This window comes from Heterodontus francisci, chromosome 9 (assembly GCF_036365525.1).
Source record: "Heterodontus francisci isolate sHetFra1 chromosome 9, sHetFra1.hap1, whole genome shotgun sequence".
In the NCBI taxonomy this organism is placed as follows: Eukaryota; Metazoa; Chordata; class Chondrichthyes; order Heterodontiformes; family Heterodontidae; genus Heterodontus; species Heterodontus francisci.
The window spans coordinates 85,036,203-85,055,410 of NC_090379.1; the positions used below are offsets into that span (position 1 = coordinate 85,036,203).

At 44.3% G+C, this 19,208-nt stretch overlaps 1 protein-coding gene across 1 annotated transcript in view; it reads left to right on the forward strand.

Moving 5' to 3' along the window:
- ryr3 (ryanodine receptor 3) overlaps positions 1 to 19,208 on the forward strand; it is a 423,842-nt gene that overhangs the window by 188,341 nt on the left and 216,293 nt on the right. The window contains exons 43-46 of the mRNA XM_068038163.1: positions 5,130 to 5,262; positions 6,012 to 6,115; positions 7,895 to 8,030; positions 18,672 to 18,852. Of these exons, the coding sequence (XP_067894264.1) occupies positions 5,130 to 5,262; positions 6,012 to 6,115; positions 7,895 to 8,030; positions 18,672 to 18,852 (554 nt within the window). The remainder of the gene's footprint in view (positions 1 to 5,129; positions 5,263 to 6,011; positions 6,116 to 7,894; positions 8,031 to 18,671; positions 18,853 to 19,208) is intronic.

Below are 19,208 nucleotides of genomic sequence, written 5' to 3' on the forward strand. Positions count from 1 at the left end.
TTTTTGAGGGATAAAAGATTGTCACAGTCCAACTTCCCTTTTTTCAATTTAAGTTACCAGAGATTTCTGTTTTGGCTTGACTTTTTTTTTAGAATTTTGAGAGATAATAATAAACAGACAAAAATCCTCTTCCTTCAGTTTAAATGGTTGAGAGCTCTTTTTCAAGGTGCTGTCATCACAGCTGTGTCTTTTGTGTTCTGTTAGAACAAACTGTCTTCAACTAAAAGCCAGTTCAAAACTGAATTGTAACAAATGTATTGCATTAGACTCACTCCCAGTGGCTGTTTCCATGGTATCAAGAATGCACCCTTTGAATCGTAGTCTCCAAATGGCTGTTTCTAAGGCAAAGAAAATGCACCTTCCTATAACTCCTGAGGCTTGCTGGTTCTTAAAGCAATACTGATCCTTTGCAAGCCTTAAAGGCAAATCACCTATTTTGAAAAAAAACTATAGGACCATGACACTTCCATAGGATTCATCTATAAAGCAACAAATATCTGAGATACTCAGACAATCCAGTGTGAAGTTTTACACAGAGCTATACTTCCAGAATATACATTATTTATAAAAGAAAGCATCAGTGGTAGAAGTTTCTGCACCCTCCCCTCCCTCTCCCCCACAAGACAAAATTTGTTACTGTAATTTTGCTCCTCACACTCTGTCTCACAAATACATGTGATTTTCCCCTTTCTGCACTGCAGTGTCAAAGACTGTTGTCGTTCTCTGCTCAGCCCCCTCCTTCTCGAATGCTGTCCCCTTTCCCAGTACCTGCCAGTTATTGCCCTCTCTGCAGTGGCCTGAAGTTGAAATCCTCTTCACAGCTTGCTGATTTCCATAGACACACATTGGTCTCACGTAAATGAGGTCCAATATTGAGCATTCCTTGAGTGCCGGCGTGAACTAATTTCTAGGCCAAGCATCCTTACACTTTGACAATTGCAGGATGCAGGGAGATGTATGACACTGTTCATCCAGCCACATTCTAGTTGCCAGAAGGTGTTTAAAAAGTAAAACAATTAGATAGAATTATATAAGGAGAAAATATATAAGTACAAGAGGGCGAAAGGAATAGGATATGTAGATAAGATGTGATGTAGTAAAATATGAAGAGGTGGAGCATAAACACCAGATTAGACCCATTGGGCGAATGGCTTGTTTCTGTAGGTAAAAGGATATGTAAATCAAACTAAAGAAGAATACATTACAGGGAAACTGCGAGCACAGTGAATTACCAATATTAAGCAATAGTTATTTCTTCTCAAATACATTGCTTAGTCTGTGACTTTGGTATAGGGAAACATGGCTGGCCCCATTGATCCACAACACAATGAAAGAAGCATGATACTTCATTTGTGTTGCAAATGCACATTCTTCTCCCTCTTCCCAATTAATATCCATTTGCCAAATTTGTATTGGCTTGTCTAGTCAGCCTATTAGCAGAATTAGCAAGATGACACACCTAAGACAAAGTTAAATCTTTTAAGGAACAATCTTTTTTAAAAAGTTGACATCATTCTGCTTATCCCAACCAACCCTCCAATTTGGTGAAGAGCTGACATCTTGAAGACACTTGGAATATTAAGTGGTCATTGTGTTGCTCCTTTCTCAGGACCTATTGTCTAGCAGTAGCCCTAATTAATCAAACTCAAAAAATTGCTGTGGGCTTTCACTGTTAGGCTTGTTTCCTCCTGTTGGGAGCAGCTGAACATAGGGGAGATCAGATTTCAACCTGGGTGTTGTGTGAGCCAATGATCTTAAAGGTACAGTTCATTTACACAGCAGCCTCCAGAATTATCTCTAGCTCTGTGGAGTTTACCCCCTACCAAGAAGAGAACCTAGAACAAAAATGTTTCCCAAGGGATCATGCTTCAATCATGGGCTTCCAGCAAGTTAGGGTTCAGCCCCTTTTTTTAACTTGTTAGTGGGATGTGGGCATCACTGGCAAAGCCAGCATTAACTGTCCATCCCTAATTGCCCTTGAGAACGTGGTGGTGAGCCCTTTTCTTGAACTACTGCAGTCCATGTGGGTACGGCATAACCTGTTTAGATGATGCCTTCTCTCCAACACAGACATATATTGGGATGTTATCAGTGCATGTGTTTCCATTCATTCTTTTCACTTTAGAAGGTACCCCCACCTTTAGAACATTGTATTGACTCATTCGTGGAGGAGAAAATCAACACAGGTTAGTGTCTCAGCAGGTCAGGAGATCTTTCACTCATCTATAATGCTGCACTATTTTCTACATGGATAGTGCATGCCACCCAACTGTAGGCCTTGTCATCCAATAAAATTGGTCAATAACACAGAGATATGACTATCAGTGACTGGCAGCACCCAATCAGTGAAGCCTTTTTTCCCGTTATATGGTCAGTAAAGATACGTTTGCACATTGGTTAACTCACAATTGGAGTTTTGGGCACCTTGTAATAGAAAGAACTTTAAAGTCATAGCAGCTGCGGTGGATGGGAAATTATTGGCTGGGAATATTCTGAGCTGCTCCTACTGTCATAAATTCACTGAAAGAATGGTGGCAAAACCCTTGCATAAATGAGATTTTCAATGCATTTCTGGTGAAGTTTTGAGGGCAGAGTCAGAGCAGCTGTAAGGAAATTCCTGGCCGTATTTATGAGGAGAGACTTGAGATGCTGAGACTGTATTCACTAGATCAGAGAACGTTGCCAGGAGGCTTAATGGAGGTTTTTAAAATTATGAAGAACATTTGACTAAAAAAGGAATAACTTTTTGCTCTGGTTGGTGAGGCTAGTGATGAGGGGTCATCGATTTAAATTCTCAATAAAGTTGAGTAGAGGTTGGGTTTTTTATGTATAATTGTTAAAGCATGAGGCAAAGAATGTTGCATCTTTTGAGAGAAAGTTGGATAAATATTTGAAGCAGAGAAAGATGCAGGGCTATGGGAGAATTCAGGGCAGCGAGATTGGATTTTGATGTCTCTAATAAAGACTCAATAGTTGTAAACTTATATGGTTTTATGTAAATTTGGCAGACTTCCATTCAATCCATTTTTCTCCAGTTAGTATATCCTGGACAAAGTGAAATTGGAAGGATATTGGGAAAATAATGATAAAGGTGAATCTGAAAGTAGTGTTTCATAAACCATTGTTGATTTTAGACAGACATTTATGGTTTAATGGCACATGGATTAGATACTGATTATCCTGGGGTTCGAGGAACTCTCAAGTGGATATTTAAAAGAAAAACAACAATCAAAAATGTATTACAAAGAACTTTAAACTAATGAAATAAAAGCAAAATACTGCGGATGCTGGAAATCTGACATAAAAACAGTAAATGCTGGAAATACTCAGCAGGTCAGGCAGCATCTGTGAAGAGAGAAACAGAGTTAATGAGTTGTATTTTAAAGGGCTTGCAGCCCTCAATGGACATTTAAAATTTAAAGGGCCAGGTAAGTTATGGTTTCATGAAAAGGAATTAAATGACCTTTCCATGCATTTTCCAAGCCCCCCAATGGCGTATCAAAACATTCCTGCCCTTTGCCCCTATATTGAGAATTTGACCTCCCCCCGCACCCCCCCAAAGTTCGGCACCTTTGTCCTTTACCCTTTCCCATCACCACACCCCCCCCCCCCCGACCAATCCGCAGCACGTCAACCCGCTCCTCCCATCCCGCCAGAGAAAAAACCTCCTTCCCCCTCCCCACAGGTGTTGCGCCACGTTTCCCCAAACGGGGATTCGAAGGAGCGACATTGTCGGCCACCCGAATGAAGATCGATGCGGCGATTAAGGAGGTGACGGGACCCTCATTAAATCAGGTACATAAATTAGTTTACATATTGAAATGGGTGTTGCTGCCGAGATCGGTACGGGGCCTGCCCCTTCCATGTAATCGGGAAGGGCGGCATGCCACAGCTATTTTAAATGAGCCGCCGTGCTTGGAATCGTGGCGTCTCTTTGGCGTGGGCCACCATTTCTTTCGCCAGCGTACCAATCTTCATTGTCCCCCCCACCGCCACCATTCCTGACGGTGGAGGGGCTTTAAAAGTCAGCCCAACGTTTCAGGTCTGATGAAAGGTCTGAAACATTGGGCTGGATTTTAAGGAGCTCTCATCATCAGGATCCATGGCTGGGGGGTGTGCCTGAAGATGGCCCCAGATGAGGTCCGCCACGGACTTTTACGCCAGCAGGGCCTGGCCTGATATCGCCGACCGCGGCGAGGTCTTGTGGCGGCACCCCACCCCCCACCCACCGCTCAGCGACGGGACCGCAATTTAAATATTTAAATAAATGAATGTACCTGAATTAATTAATTTCATGTCGCCTCCTGATGTCCTGCTCCGATCTTCACCCTGGCGGCTGGCACTGCTGCGCCTTTGAATCCCCGTCCGGGGAAATGAGGCGCAACACTGGTGGGGTGGGGTGTGGAGGTAGGTTTATCAGTGTGGGGGTGGGGAACGGGGTCAAATTAGCATCATGGGTGTGGGGGATGGTGGGAAGGGTTGAAGTTGAAAGTCTATGCAGTTTGCGGGGGGGAAGGTCAGATGCTAAAGGTAAGTATTTGGGGGGGGGGCAAATAATTAATTTAATTGGTATTGGGGGGTGGGAGAGGGGCAAAAGAAATGTATTTATTTTAATTCAATTTCAATTTAAATATTTAAATGTCCCTGTAGTGCTGACAGCCCTTTAAAAATGGCGTCAGCGCCTGTGCACAAGCAGCTGATGTCATTGCCGGGGACGGCCAACCCGCCCCCTCCATGTGATCAGGAAGGGCGGCATGCCCCGGCTATTTAAATGAGATGTCAAGCTTGGAATCGCAGTGGCTCTTTGGCATGGGCCACCATTTCTTTTGCCAGTGGTGGCCTTATAAAATTCAGCCTATTAACTCTGTTTCTCTCTCCAGAGATGCTGCCAGACCTGCTGAGTATTTCCAGCACTTTCTGTTTTTATTAAACTAATGAATCCTGGTTTATTAGATTATTTTCCTTCTGATTTGTGTTTTGTAATATGTATAGATTTTGAAAAGGAAATTTTACTCACAGCCAAAAATAAGGCAGAATTTCAGTCATTAGTATTTTAAAGTTTTGTGTTTGCTTTTTGCATTGTACTAAGCAATGATTTTTTTTTTTAATCTGCTTTTTACCATACTTAGGAGATTGCTTTCCCTGAAATGGTGGCAAGCTGCTGTCGATTCCTGTGCTACTTCTGCCGCATCAGCCGACAGAACCAGAAGGCCATGTTTGATCATCTCAGTTACTTGCTGGAAAATAGCAGTGTTGGACTGGGTACCTAGTTTAATTTTAACTGATGAGGTCGTTTCATGTGAATAGATAGGTGTCACAACACTGATCTTGCGCTCATAGGTCAGGAGTAAAGATCTCTGGTTTCTGCAGTCTACTTTTGCCAAGGACTGAGTTTTTTTTCTCCCCCTTCACCTGTTCAAATAGTTATAAAGCTAATGGGTAATGCTTTTTAGATTCCAGATTAGAACATGTTCCTTAAAAAATCATGTTTAGCTAACATAATTTTGTAATGGCTCATTATTGAAGTGCCACTCAGGCACATGACTCTAAAAGGTGTAATATTTTCTTGATTTTTTCAAATTTAGTTCACTGGCTTTTCACATGTAACGCAGCTTTCAGTGCACTTTGTACTTTTCAGAACATGAGAGTATTTAATATGTTATTTATTTAAGTGAAAATACTTAGCAAAGTATTCGCAACATTATTGGTATACAATAGACAAAATTGAGAACGGCGCATATTCAAATGATAGATGGTCTAGCTATTTAGGAAATTTGACTTTGGAATTTTTTAGCCGTGTTTCATTAGCTATTCTCCTGTTCTCCATTGGTAAATTTAGGAGATGCTGCCCTCTATTGTATGAATGATCGAAATGCAAATATGTTTCCCTGTGTGAATTATACTGTCTTAGAGAGACGCTTATGTCGGGTCAGAGGCTGCTTTAGTTTGTTTTGTTTGATGTTAGTGGGAGAGTTTATATCACAGTAAACTTATTTATTCTCTGGATGTAGCATCACCCAGCATGCGAGGTTCGACTCCTCTGGATGTGGCAGCTGCCTCTGTAATGGATAACAATGAGCTTGCTCTGGACTTACAGGAACCTGATTTAGATAAGGTAATGCATCTAATATGAGGATCTAATTTTTTTTTCCTGGTTTTGTCCTATGCACTGTACCCATGGCACAATCTCAACAATTAAATTACTGTTGGGCCTCATTAAAATTAAGCAGGCATGGGATGAGTGCAAATGATGATGCACTATTGCACCCTTCAGGAACAGAACCGAATGTCTGGTTGTTTTGTCATTTCAGTCTATACACCGGTGAGTAAGAAGCCAACTAAAGCTTTGAAAAATTAACGAACACTTAACTAGCCACTGTTTTAGTCCATTAGAATTCGGACATTTTTTTTTCTTGAGACAATCTCTTCCCAAACACTGGCATTGTTCATTTGCCTATTTATTTAATCTACACTCTGTTCCAATCCTATAATCCATTCTGTTGTGCCATGGCTGGGATGCTAGCAGCTTCTTAAGAACTACTGCAATCTATGTTGAAGGGAGCTGGTAAGAGGGCCAAGTTGTGCCAAACAGTAAATGGAGGACTAGGGAAATTAAGTGTGGGTATGAAGGATGATGATGCAGGGATAGAAGAGGGGTTCTGATTCGACTTTGAGGCTTCTATTTTTGTTCCAGGTGCATGAAGTAGGTGTGGAATCAGGGAAAGCTAGGGGATGGCATTCATATTCTGAAGTGGTGAATGGCCCAAGAACGATCAGATAAATGACTTCCGCAGCTGTAAAGGGGACTTACAATTGTGTGCTCTTGTCTGCATTCCAAAAGTGACTACATTTCAAAAGTACTTAATTGGCTGTAAAGCACATTGGGATGTCCTGAGATCGTGAAAGTAGCTATATAACTGCAAATCTTTCTTTCTTTTCTCCCTCCAATAAGCCCTAGCAGGGTGGAGGAACACATGGAATCACTGCTGCCTCCATCACTAAGCGGAACACACTAAAAACATTCTGCAGCAAGCCGATCTTGACAATACCAGTCTGAATTTAAGATTAATACCACCTAAAACAGCAGTTCTAAAATTAGTAGGATCAAGTGTTTATGGGAGCTGTTGAACTCTGAGCTGTACCAGGTGCTGTTATTGGAAATCTATAAGCAAAGCCCTATGAAAGTCATTTGTCAGAAATTTATATGGTTGCAGCCTGTTCATCCACAGTCAGGTGCAGACACTGCTGCTCAAGAGCAAACAAATAAAACATTTCCCCTGCATTATATCCATTTGAGGCAGTATTTTAGAGCAGGCAAGTGCTGATTTTCAACAAATGAAAATATTACTCATGCGAAGAATGTATTTTTAGATCAAACTGCCACATTTATCTAGAGAATTTAAAATATAGTAACTGCTATAACATTTGTGGACAGATATTAATTATTCAGATCTTTGATTTTTTTTCCCTGTCATTTTTCCTGGGAAGAATATTAAAATGGTTATGAAATTAGCATGAATGTACAACTACTTTTCTTTAAATTAGTATGAAATAATTTATTTGTTCACTGATTTAACTTCACTCATGAAGCATAGCATCTATTTCTTCCCTATGAACCTCAGTTAGTGCTTTAGTCATGCCATTTTAAGTTCAAATGTGAATAAACTGAACAAATGTGTAGACATGTAAGTAAGGAAAATCATACTCAAGGACTTTGCTAAAGAGGTAACATGAAGAATAATTTCACTGTTTTGGCACAAATAGTTGGCTGACGAATTGTGACTATATAAGGTAGAAAAGTATATTAAAATCTCATTTCTAAATGACGTAATTAAAATGGATGGGTAATTAAAAAAAGATATGAATGACAAAAACTAATGTTTGCATTTGACAGGTTGTGACCTATCTGGCTGGCTGTGGCTTACAGAGCTGCCCCATGCTAGTGGCTAAGGGTTATCCTGATATTGGTTGGAATCCTATTGAAGGGGAACGTTATCTGCTTTTCTTACGATTTGCAGTGTTTGTTAATGGTAGGTTTGATGTCTTGATTTATTATTAGGGCTGTATGGGAAATTTTGAGAAAAGTTTGGATTAATCATGGTAAAATGTTAAAAGTCATGGAAATCATTGCTAAAATTTATGAAAAGGCATGGATTTGTTTTGTAACATTATTTTGCTATTTTACTCTTTGTCTTTATCACCTTCCCCTCTGTTTCTCTCTTTTTCTTTCTCTCTCACTCATGTTTCTCTGACATTTAAGAAAATGGTCACCCATAGTTGTGGCTCTCCAGGCATCACTCTCCCCTGTTTACATTTAATGGTGAGGCTGCTCCTCAAAACAATGTACCATCAATAGGCAAGGAGAGCCAAAGGCACTCATGAGAGAATGTGGATTGCTGATATTGGTACATCTTTGACTAGGAGTCCTCCCCCAGACCAGTGGACCCATTCACCCGCCTCCAGCATTCTCCCTCTACCTGGACCCCTCCCTCTGTCCTCTTACCCGATCTTGCTCTTTTCATTGAAAACTGTCGGCGAGACATCGGCCATCTCAATTTCTCTGCCCCCCTCGCTAACTCTAACCTGTCCCCCTCTGAACTTGTCGCACTCCGTTCTCTCAGGTCTAACCCCGACATTGTGATCAAACCTGCTGACAAGGGTAGTGCTGTTGTTGTCTGACGTACCGACCTCTACCTTGCAGAGGCTCAGCGCCAACTCTCAGACACTTCTTCCTACTTCCCCCTGGACCATGATCCCACCACTAAACATCAAGCTACTGTCCACAGGACTGTCACTGACCTCATCTCCTCTGGAGAACTTCCCTCTACAGCTTCCAACCTCATAGTCCCGCAACCCCGGATAGCCGGCTTCTACCTCCTTCCTAAAATCCACAAACAGAACTGTCCCGGCAGACCCATTGTTTCATCCTGTTCCTGCCCCACTGAACTTATTTCTTCCTTTCTTGACTCTATCTTTTCTCCCCTGGTCCAGTCTCTTCCCACCTACATCCGTGACTCTTCTGATGCCTTACATCATTTTGACAATTTCCAATTTCCTGGCCCCAACCGCCTCCTCTTCAGTATGGACATCCAATCTCTCTACACCTCCATCCCCCACCAGGATGGTTCGAGGGCTGTCCGCTTCTTCCTTGAACAGAGGCCCAACCAGTCCCCATCCACCCCCACCCTCCTCCGCCTGGCTGAACTTGTTCTCATATTGAACAACTTCTCCTTCAACTCCACTCACTTCCTTCAAGTAAAAGGTATTGCTATGAGTACCCATATGGGTCCTAGTTATGCCTGGCTTTTTGCGGAATATGTCGAACATTCCTTGTTCAGTCCTACTCGGGCCCCCTCCCCCAACTCTTTTTCTGATACATTGATGACTGTATCGGTGCCGTTTCGTGCTCCTGCCCAGAACTTGAAAACCTTATCAACTTTGCTTCTAATTTCCACCCTTCTCCCACCTTTACCAGGTCCATCTCCGACACTTCCCTTCCCGGACTTTTCTGTCTCCGTCTCTGGGGATAGGCTGTCTACTAATATTCATTATAAGCCCACCGACTCCCACAGCTACCTCGACTACACTTCTTCACACCCTTTCTCCTGTAAGGACTCCGTTCTATTCTCCCAGTTTCTCCGTCTCCAACAAATCTGCTCTGATGATGCTACCTTCCATGACAGCGCTTCTGATATGGCTTCCTTTTTCCTCGACCGAGGATTCCCCCCCCATTGTGGTTGATAGGGCCCTCAACCGTGTCTGGCCCATTTCCTGCACCTCTACCCTCACCCCTTCCCCTCCCTCCCAGAACCGTGACAGGGTTCCCTTTGTCCTCACTTTCCACCCCACCAGCTTCCACATCCAAAGGATCATCCTCCATCATTTCCGCCACCTCCAGTGTGATGCCACTACCAAACGCATCTTCCCCTCCCCTCCCCTCCCCTGTCAGCATTCCGAAGGGATCATTCCTTCTGTGACACCCTGGTCCACTTCTCCATTGCCCCCACCACCTCGTCCCCTTCCCATGGCACCTTCCCCTGGGATCGCAGGAGGTGTAATACCTGCCCATTTATCTCCTCTCTCCTCACTATCCAAGGCCCCAAACACGCCTTTCAGGTGAAGCAGCGATTTACTTGTACTTCTTTCAATTTAGTATACTGTATTCGTTGCTCACAATGTGGTCTCCTCTACATTGGGGATACCAAACGCAGACTGGGTGACCGCTTTGCGAAACACCTCTGCTCAGTCCAAAAGCATGACCCTGAGTTTCCGGTTGCTGGCCATTTCAACACACCCCCCTGCTCTTATGCTCACATCTCTACCCTGGGATTGCTGCAGTGTTCCAGTGAACATCAACGCAAGCTCGAGGAACAGCATCACATTTACCAATTAGGCACACTACAGCCTGCCGGATTGAACATTGAGTTCAGTCATTTCAGAGCATGATGGACCCCCTTTTTATTTTTATTTTTATTTTTAGTCATTTTATCTTTTTTCTTTTTTATGTGTTTATTTTATTTTAGTATGTTTAGTTTGTTTCTACTGTGCCTACCCATTGGTTTTTTCAAGTTTGTGCTTGGGGCCAGGGCTGTTCAGTTTTCTATCAATTAACACCCTCTCTGTACTAATGCTTCGTCTTTCACCAAAGATACCGTTTGCCTTTGCTGCATGACCTTTTGGTCAGGTATTCTCTGTGACCTTGTCCTATAAACATCTCTTTTGTTATCTCTTGCCCCACCCCACTTGCTTAAAACCTGTTACATTTCTAATATTTACCAGTTCTGATGAAGGGTCACTGACCTGAAACGTTAACTCTGCTTCTCTCTCCACAGATGCTGCAAGCCCTGCTGAGTATTTCCAGCATTTCTTGTTTTTATTTCAGATTTCCATCATCTGCAGTATTTTGCTTTCATATTGTGGTTGACTCTTAACTGCTCTCTGAAATGGCTTGGAAAGCCACTCAGTTGTACCAAACCATTGAAGAAAAGTCACAAAGGAATAAAACCGGACAGACCACCTGGCATTAACTTAGAAACTGGAAACGACAACGGCACACCCAGCCCTGCAAAGTCCTCCTTACTAACATCTGCGAACTTGTGAGAAAATTGGGAGAGCTGTCCCACAGACTAATCAAGCAACAGCCTGACATAGTCATAATCACAGACCTTACATCCAATATCCCAGACACCACCATCACCATCCCTGGGTAAGTCCTGCCCCACCAGCAGCAGCACAGTTGTATACAGCTGGGAGGGTGTTGCCGTGGGAGTCCTCAACATTGACTCTGGACCCCATGAATCTCATGGCATCTGGTCAAACATGGGCAAGGAAACCTCCTGCTGATTTCCACCTATCACACCCCCGCCCCTCCATGCCTCAGCTGATAAATCACCACTCCTCCATGTTATACACCACTTGGAAGAAGCATTGAGGGTGGCAAGGGCACAGAGTGTACTCTGGGTGGGGGACTTCAATGTCCATCACAAGAGTGGCTCGATAGCACCACTATTGACCAAGCAGATTGAGTCCTGAAGGATATATCTGCCAGACTGGGCTTGCAACAAATGATGAGTGAACCAACAAGAGGGAAAAACCTACCAGACATTATTCTCACCAATCTACCTGCCACAGGTGCATCTGTCCATGACAGTTTTGGTATGAGTGACCACCGCACAGTTTTTGTGAAGATGAGGCCCTTAGAGTCAGAGAGAGATACAGCACTGAAACAGGCCCTTCAGCCCACCGATTCTGTGCTGACCATCAACCACCCATTTATACTAATCCTATATTCCCACAATTCTCCTACCACCTGCCTAAACTAGGGGCAATTTACAATGGCCAATTTACCTATCAACCTGCAAGTCTTTGGCAGTGGGAGGAAACAGGAGCACCCAGCAGAAACCCACGCGGTCACAGGGAGAACTTGCAAACTCCACACAGGCAGTACCCAGAATTAAACCCGGGTGGCTGGAGCTGTGAGGCTGCAGTGCTAACCACTGCGCCACTGTGCCGCCTTTCTTCACATTGAGGATACCCTCCGTTGTATTGTGTGGCACTACCACCGTGCTAAATGGTATAGGTTCAGAACAGATCTAGCAGCTCACAACTGGGCATCCATGAGGTGCTGTGAACCATCAGCAGCAGCAGAATTGTATTCAACCACCATCTGTAACCTCATAGCCCAGCATTTCCCTCACTCTACCATTACCATCAAGCCAGGGAACCAACCCTGGTTCAACGAGGAGAGCAGCAGAGCAAAAATGAGGTGCCAACCTGATGAAGCTACAACACAGGACTACATGCATGCTAAACAGCGTAAGCAGCATGCAATAGATGGAGCTAAGCAATCCCACAACCGATAGATTAGATCAAAGCTGCTGCCACATCCAGTCATGAATGGTGGTGGACAATTAAACAACTAACAAGAGGAGGAGGCTCCACAAATATCCCCATCCTCAATGATTGGGGAGCCCAGCACATCAATGCAAAAGATAAAGCTGAAGCATTTGTGACCATCTTCAGCCAGAAGTGCCGAGTGGATGGTTCATCTCAGCCTACTCCTGATGTCCCCAGAATCACAGATACCATTCTTCAGCCAATTTGATTCACTCCACATGATATCAAGAAATGACTGAAGGCACTGGATACGGCAATGCCTTTGGGCCCTGACAACATCCTGGCAATAGTACTGAAGACTTGCTCCAGAACTAGCTGCACCCCTAGCCAAGCTGTTCTAGTACAGCTACAACTCTGGCATCTATCCGGCAATGTGGAGAATTGCCCACAAAAGTCTTATCCATAAAAAGCAGGACAAATCCAATCCAGCCAGTTACCGCCCCATCAGTCTCCTCCCAATCATTAGCAAAAGTGACGGAAGCTGTTGTCGACAGTGCTATCAAGTGCCTTTGCTCAGTTTGGGCTCTGCCAGGGCCACTTGGCTCCTGACCTCATTACAGTTCCCCCAACATGGACAAAAAAGCTGAACTCGAGGTGAGGTGAGAATGACTGTCCTTGACATCAAGGTAGTATTTGACCAAATGTGGCATCAAGGAGCCCTGGGAATCAGGGGGAAACTCTCCACTGGTTGGAGTCGTACCTAGCACAAAGGAAGATGGTTGTGGTTGTTGGATGCCAGTCATTTCAGTTCCGAAACATCACTGCAGGCGTTCCTCAGGGTAGTGTCCTTGGCCCAACCATTTTCAGCTGCTTCATCAATGATCTTCCCTCCATCAGAAGATTAGATGTGGAGATATTCGCTGATGATTGCACAATGATCAGCACCATTCACAACTCCTCAGATACTGAAGCAGTGCCTGTGCATATGCAGTGAGACCTGGACAACATTCAGGCTCGGGCTGATAAGTGGCATAACATTCATGCCATGCAAGTGAGAATCTCACTATCACCCCTTGACATTCAATGGCATTACCATTGCTGATTCCCCCACGATCAACATTCTGGGGTTACCATTGACTGGAAATTGAACTGGACCAGCCATATAAATACAGTGGCTACAAGAGCAGGTCAGAGACTGAGAATTCTGAGGTGAGTAATTCACTTCCTGACTCCACAAAGCCTGTCCACCATCTACAAGGCACAAATCAGGAGTGTGATGGAATACTGTCCACTTGCCTGGATGAGTCAAGCTCCAACAACACTCATGAAGTTCAACACGATCCAAGAAAAAGCAGCCTGCTTAATTGGCATCCCATTCACTAGCTTAAATATTCAACCACTGCACCACTGATGCACAGTAGCAGCAGTGGATACTATCTACAAGGTGCACTACAACAACTTGCCAAGGCTCCTTCAACAGCACCTTCCAAACCTACAACTTCTACTGCCTAGAAGAACGAGGGCAGCAAGCGCATAGGAACACCAACATCTGCAAGTTCCTCTCCAAGTCACACACCCACAATCCTGACTTGGAAATAGGTAGCCGTTCCTTCACTGAGGGTTGTAGGGCTGAGAAATTTTACAAAGATAGGAATTGGCAAGGTCCTCGAGCAATTTATACATAAGGATGTGAATTTGAATTGTTGGGGGCTGGGAGCCAATGTAGATCAAGGACGGAAGTGATGGGTAAGGGGGCCTGGGATTAGGTAAGATATGAGCAGTAGAATTTTGGGTTAGACAGGAAAGCCTAAAGGCCAAGGCAGGAAAATTTGCAGTTGCCCCTGAAAATCTGTAATCTTTTATGGGACACCGGGACACTACACTGGTGGGCAGTGTTAATTGTATATTTGTGTTTAATTGTATGCAGGTGGTACGCTTAATTGGTGATTCACTTGAATCCCAATAAATAGACGCAGACTAAAACTGTGGTTATTGGGTTTGGAGGTGTATCTTGCAATGTGTAACTCTGTAAATAAACATACAAGTGTGTAAAGATTGGCTCCAGTTCTATCCTTCACCGCCTGGCTTTCTGGATTATAACAGGCAGAGGCAGAATTTGGGGCAGGACCAGGTTAAGAAAAATTGTGTTCTCCCCTTGACTTCTGTGACTGGTTGCACAATGGAACTTGAATTTGCAAAGTTATGGTCAGTTGTTCTGGGAATAGCAGGCCCTCCACATGTTTTTCCACTACGATTGCCAACATTGTAAAATAAATCTGCTCCCTTCACCAAGCAGTGCTATTTCAGAGTAAAATCTCTTGACATCACCAGCAAAAGGGATAAATGTGGATCAGTAGCACCCGTTGTTTGGATGCTACAGATGCCATTTGAGCTCCAAGATGGCGCCTGAGATGTACGTGCAGACTTCTGGGGTGAGACTTGCTGGATGCCATATTGGTGAGGGCATTAATACACACACAGTGAACACCCACTGGAAGTATGCAAAGTATGCAGAGAAGGCAGATCATGATGCCAATCTGTGTGCAATGGTGGTTTGCTGCCAGTGCTGCCATTTTGGAGCTCAATACTCGAGCTAATGCCCCTTCTCAATCATGCATGGCTGAACATGTATTCACCAGCAGGAAGACCCCCGCTGGTCACTGCCTCTCCACCAGTGCTGTTTACAGGGATCGTCTAATTACAAGTTAATTGCTAGTTGATTTCTTCTAGCTGCTGCTTCAATTCTACAAGTTTTGGTGCTTTCTATATTTGCAACAGTCAACAGGGTGTGGTGTGGCAGTTGTTGAAGGGTTTTTTGCAGTCTTCAATCTTCTGCCTAAACCAGTTGCTTCCAGACATGGGTGCAATTGTCGGCAGCCCCCTTGGAATAGAGCATGACTTACAGAATGAGCAGAGGGCATGCAGAGCAGGATAAGTTGCTGGATGAGGGAGGAGGTGGAGAAGGGCTCTGACAGGAGACCATACCTACCCAGGGTGTTCAGGGAGCCATTCTCCGAATGAAGTTCAGTGAGGAACAGTATGTGAAACTTCTACACTTCAATAAGCGTATCTCATTGCAATCTGCCATCTGCTGTAACCACAACTGCAACCTCAATGCAGGACAAGGATCACATTGCCAGTGGCTGTGAAGGTGACCGTGATGATGAACTTTTATGCATCAGACTCCTTCTAAGCTGGAGCTGGAGATGTTTGCCATCCCGTAAGGGAGATCATTGATACTCTCTATTCAAAGACATCTGGCTACATTTCATTTGCTGTTGCCAGAGAGCAGAAGATGGAGTGAGAATTGTAGGCTTCCCCATGATGCAGGGTACCAGTGCACGTATGCATGTTGCTTTGCAGGTATCGATGTCAACTCTGCCTTAGTTTGGAACCAAAAGGGATTCAATTTCTTCAACATCCAGCTGGTGTGTGACCATAGGCAGAGAATCAAGCAGGTCAATACTTGGTATCCTGGCAGCAGTCATGCACTCATTCTGTGGCAGTCTGCTGTGCCAGCTACATTTGAGCCACCGTCATAAACAAAAAAGTGGCTATTGGATGACAAGGGCTATCCTCTGATGACGTGCCTGATGACTTCAGTGCGCAACCCATGTGCACATGATGAAAGCCATGCTGCCACTTGAAATGTGATAGAGTGGATCACTGGTGTGCTAAAACAACGCTTCCACTGCCTAGATTAGCTCTGGAGGAGCCCCATAGTAATTACAGAGTGGATGTCAAGATTCATGGTGGTCTGCTGTATGCTGCACAATCTAGCCATCATGAGGGCACTGCTCTTGCCACCAGGTATATGGCGAGCAGTTGAGGAACAGGAGCACGAGGAGGAGGAGCAAGAGAGAAGACAATCTAAACAGCCCTTTCTGGCTGGGCAGTCCGTAAATAACTAATGTGTGTGTAATACCAGTAACAGCAACCCCAATTCCCCGTTCACCAACAGTCCCACACCTTTCCTTCCCTCTATCGCTGATTATCAGTGCATCCACGTGACCACAATACAAAAATAAAAGCCATTAAAAATAAACGTTCCAAAATAAATTTTAAAAATCAAATCATTACATATTGCATACAAAAGTCAACTAATCACCCTTGGGCATTTCCTTTGTGCATGTCTTCCGTGTGCCTTTGCCTGTCTTAGTGCTCCTATGCAGTGCTACCCCGGTGGCTACAGCATGGCTGTGGAAGGCTGCTGATTTTCACTAGGGGAGAGTGCAGATGGCCTTGAAGGATGAACTTGAGCACCTCTGGTTCTAGAAGGCCTGGCTTTGGACTGCACCATCTCTGCATGGACAGTGGCAGTCTGGGCTGGCTAGCTGACAGGTAACTGCAAGGGCGCTAGCAGAGTGGCAGTGGTGAAAGGATGAATGCTGCCTTCCAGAGAGAGGGCAACAGGTTCATGCCCCACGGAGTCACTGCCACTTCCCCAGGGTGGCGCCTCAGCAACCCTAGTAATCTCATGGAGGATAGATTGCTGGACGGCTGTGACACTCTGCAAGCTCCTTTGCACACTGTGATCCACAGCCTTGATGGCAGCAGACTCAACTTGCATGACTTCAGTCTGAGATCCCACTACAGCAGTCAGAATTCTGGTGGAAGCTGCATTTGCTGCAGTGAAAGCTGAGACATTGGCCATCAGACATTGCATCTTGGTTGGGTCCACAAGTGTTCGGATGAAGTTGGCCACCGCTGCTATGCTTGAAAGGATGGGCTCCAAGCTCTGCAATAATCCCTGTGCAAAGTTGGTGCTGGACTCCTCTATGTCCTTAACATTGGCCATAAACTTTCTGGCAGTCCTCCGAATATAGCAAGCATTTTGTGGTGTATACCCGTCAGCCTTCTTCTGTTCACTACCCCATCAGAGTGCTCATCTGAGTCCTCTGCACCAGAATTCATGTGTGACCTCAAGCTCTGGCGAGCTGTACTATTCTTCTCTCATGGCCAATGTCTCTGATCTCGCCCATATGTCATCTTCTATATTATGTGCAGTGTCAGTATCTGAGCTGGGGGCTGTAAGTGTGAAATCAAGTGCGGGATGCGGGGGTAAGTGGGATGTGAGAAAGAGGATTAGGTAGGAGGATACCATCATCTTTGATGGTTTTTCAGCCTATTCACTGGTCATGACCTCAACACTATACCAATAATGGTCAACACCTTCTCCTCCATGGGGGTTAGGACATGCAGGCGTGCCTGTTTCCTTCTGGTTAGCTCCTGCTATCTCCAGTTGTGCGCCACCTTGTCCTGCAAGAGAGAGGGGGACGTGTATCAGTGTTGTGCAATCTGCTTGGCTTATGTGGCTGTCACGATTGACTAGCTGGCAGTGTATGCAAGCTGTGAGGGATGGGTGTGAGACTTGCAGCAATGCTAAATGTGTGAGGGTGAAGTGAAGCTATAAATGTTAGGTCTGCACTGTGCTTGATAGAGATTGTTGATAAGTGAGTGTTGGGCGTGTGATGATTTGAGCAGTAGCTGAGTCTAGTGATGAAATTGGTAGAATATGGCATTTGAAGATGTATTCACTGACATTGACCATTTGTGCGAGATCATTGAATATCTTCCAGCACAACATCCAGGTCTTCGAGGCTTGACTCCTGTCATTGATCTGTATGGCTAGTTGCTCCCATTGCCTTCTGAGCATGTGTCTGGAGGACCTATGGCTCTCTGCGGATATAGGACATCTCTCCTCCTTTGCATCTCCTCTGCCAAGGCCTCTAGTTCAGCATTCCCCTGTTTTGCCATTCTTCTGTCTTTTCCAGATCAGAATCAGTTGTAGAATGACTTCCAGCACCTGCTGCAACCATAATACACATCCCCTTTAAGAAGTGTGTGCTGGTTTCAAGTAGTGCAGGCTTTAACTGGTGCTAACTTTTGATGATTTGCAACCCCCAAGTGGGGCATACAGCCAGTCAACAATGAGGTTAGCAATCATGTTAATCAGAAGACAGTACAAAATTAGCGTGCATCCTGCATCACATTGAACAGGTATGGGTAAATACACATCACAATCTCTACACTCATTTTTGGGGACTTTCCCCCTCGATATCTTAAACACTCAGAGGAGCAGGAAACCGGCAGCAGAAGAAGCCATCGGATGGATAAAAGTCTGTTTAAGGGAGTCAACGTGACAGAGAACTTTGCATGTTAATTCAGGGTCCAGCAACTTCTCCAGGTCAGTTTTCATCATATTATGTGATGCTACATTCAGACAAGAATAGCTGTCAGTCTAAAACAGATGTAGCTCCCTTTTACTTGTCCAGATCAGGAATTTATGTCCTATTGAATTCATTGTGTAAAAATTAATCCTACTTTTCTTCAAGGTGAAAGTGTCGAAGAAAATGCAAGTGTTGTTGTGAAGTTGTTGATACGTCATCCAGAGTGCTTTGGGCCTGCTCTAAGAGGTGAAGAAGGACATGGCTTGTTAGCAGCAATGAAAGATGCTATTCAAATCTCAGAAGATCCATGCCAAGACCTCCCTCCTATTGAAGCAGGGAAACATGGGTAAGTTAACATTTCCTTTTGTAACATGTTGCTGTTCCAGGTTAAACAACATAAAGGAATTATGTACATGCTGCCTGTTTGGATAAAATTTCTCCAGCTTCAAAGTTTTTGTTAACATATTGGCCCAGATCCTGTGGTCAGCAGTGAAGGGATGCTGCTCTCCGCTGACCTTGAAGTAAGCTATTCACAAAGATTTAATGGGGTCTACAACGTCAATATCCTGTACTTCAACATAACTTTGAATCCACTGTCATCTGTGACATCCAGCATTAGTGAAGTCATCCAGCAGGCTGATCAGCCAATCAAATTTGAAGAGTTCTCAGACAGCAACTAGGAATGAAAAGTAATGATTATAA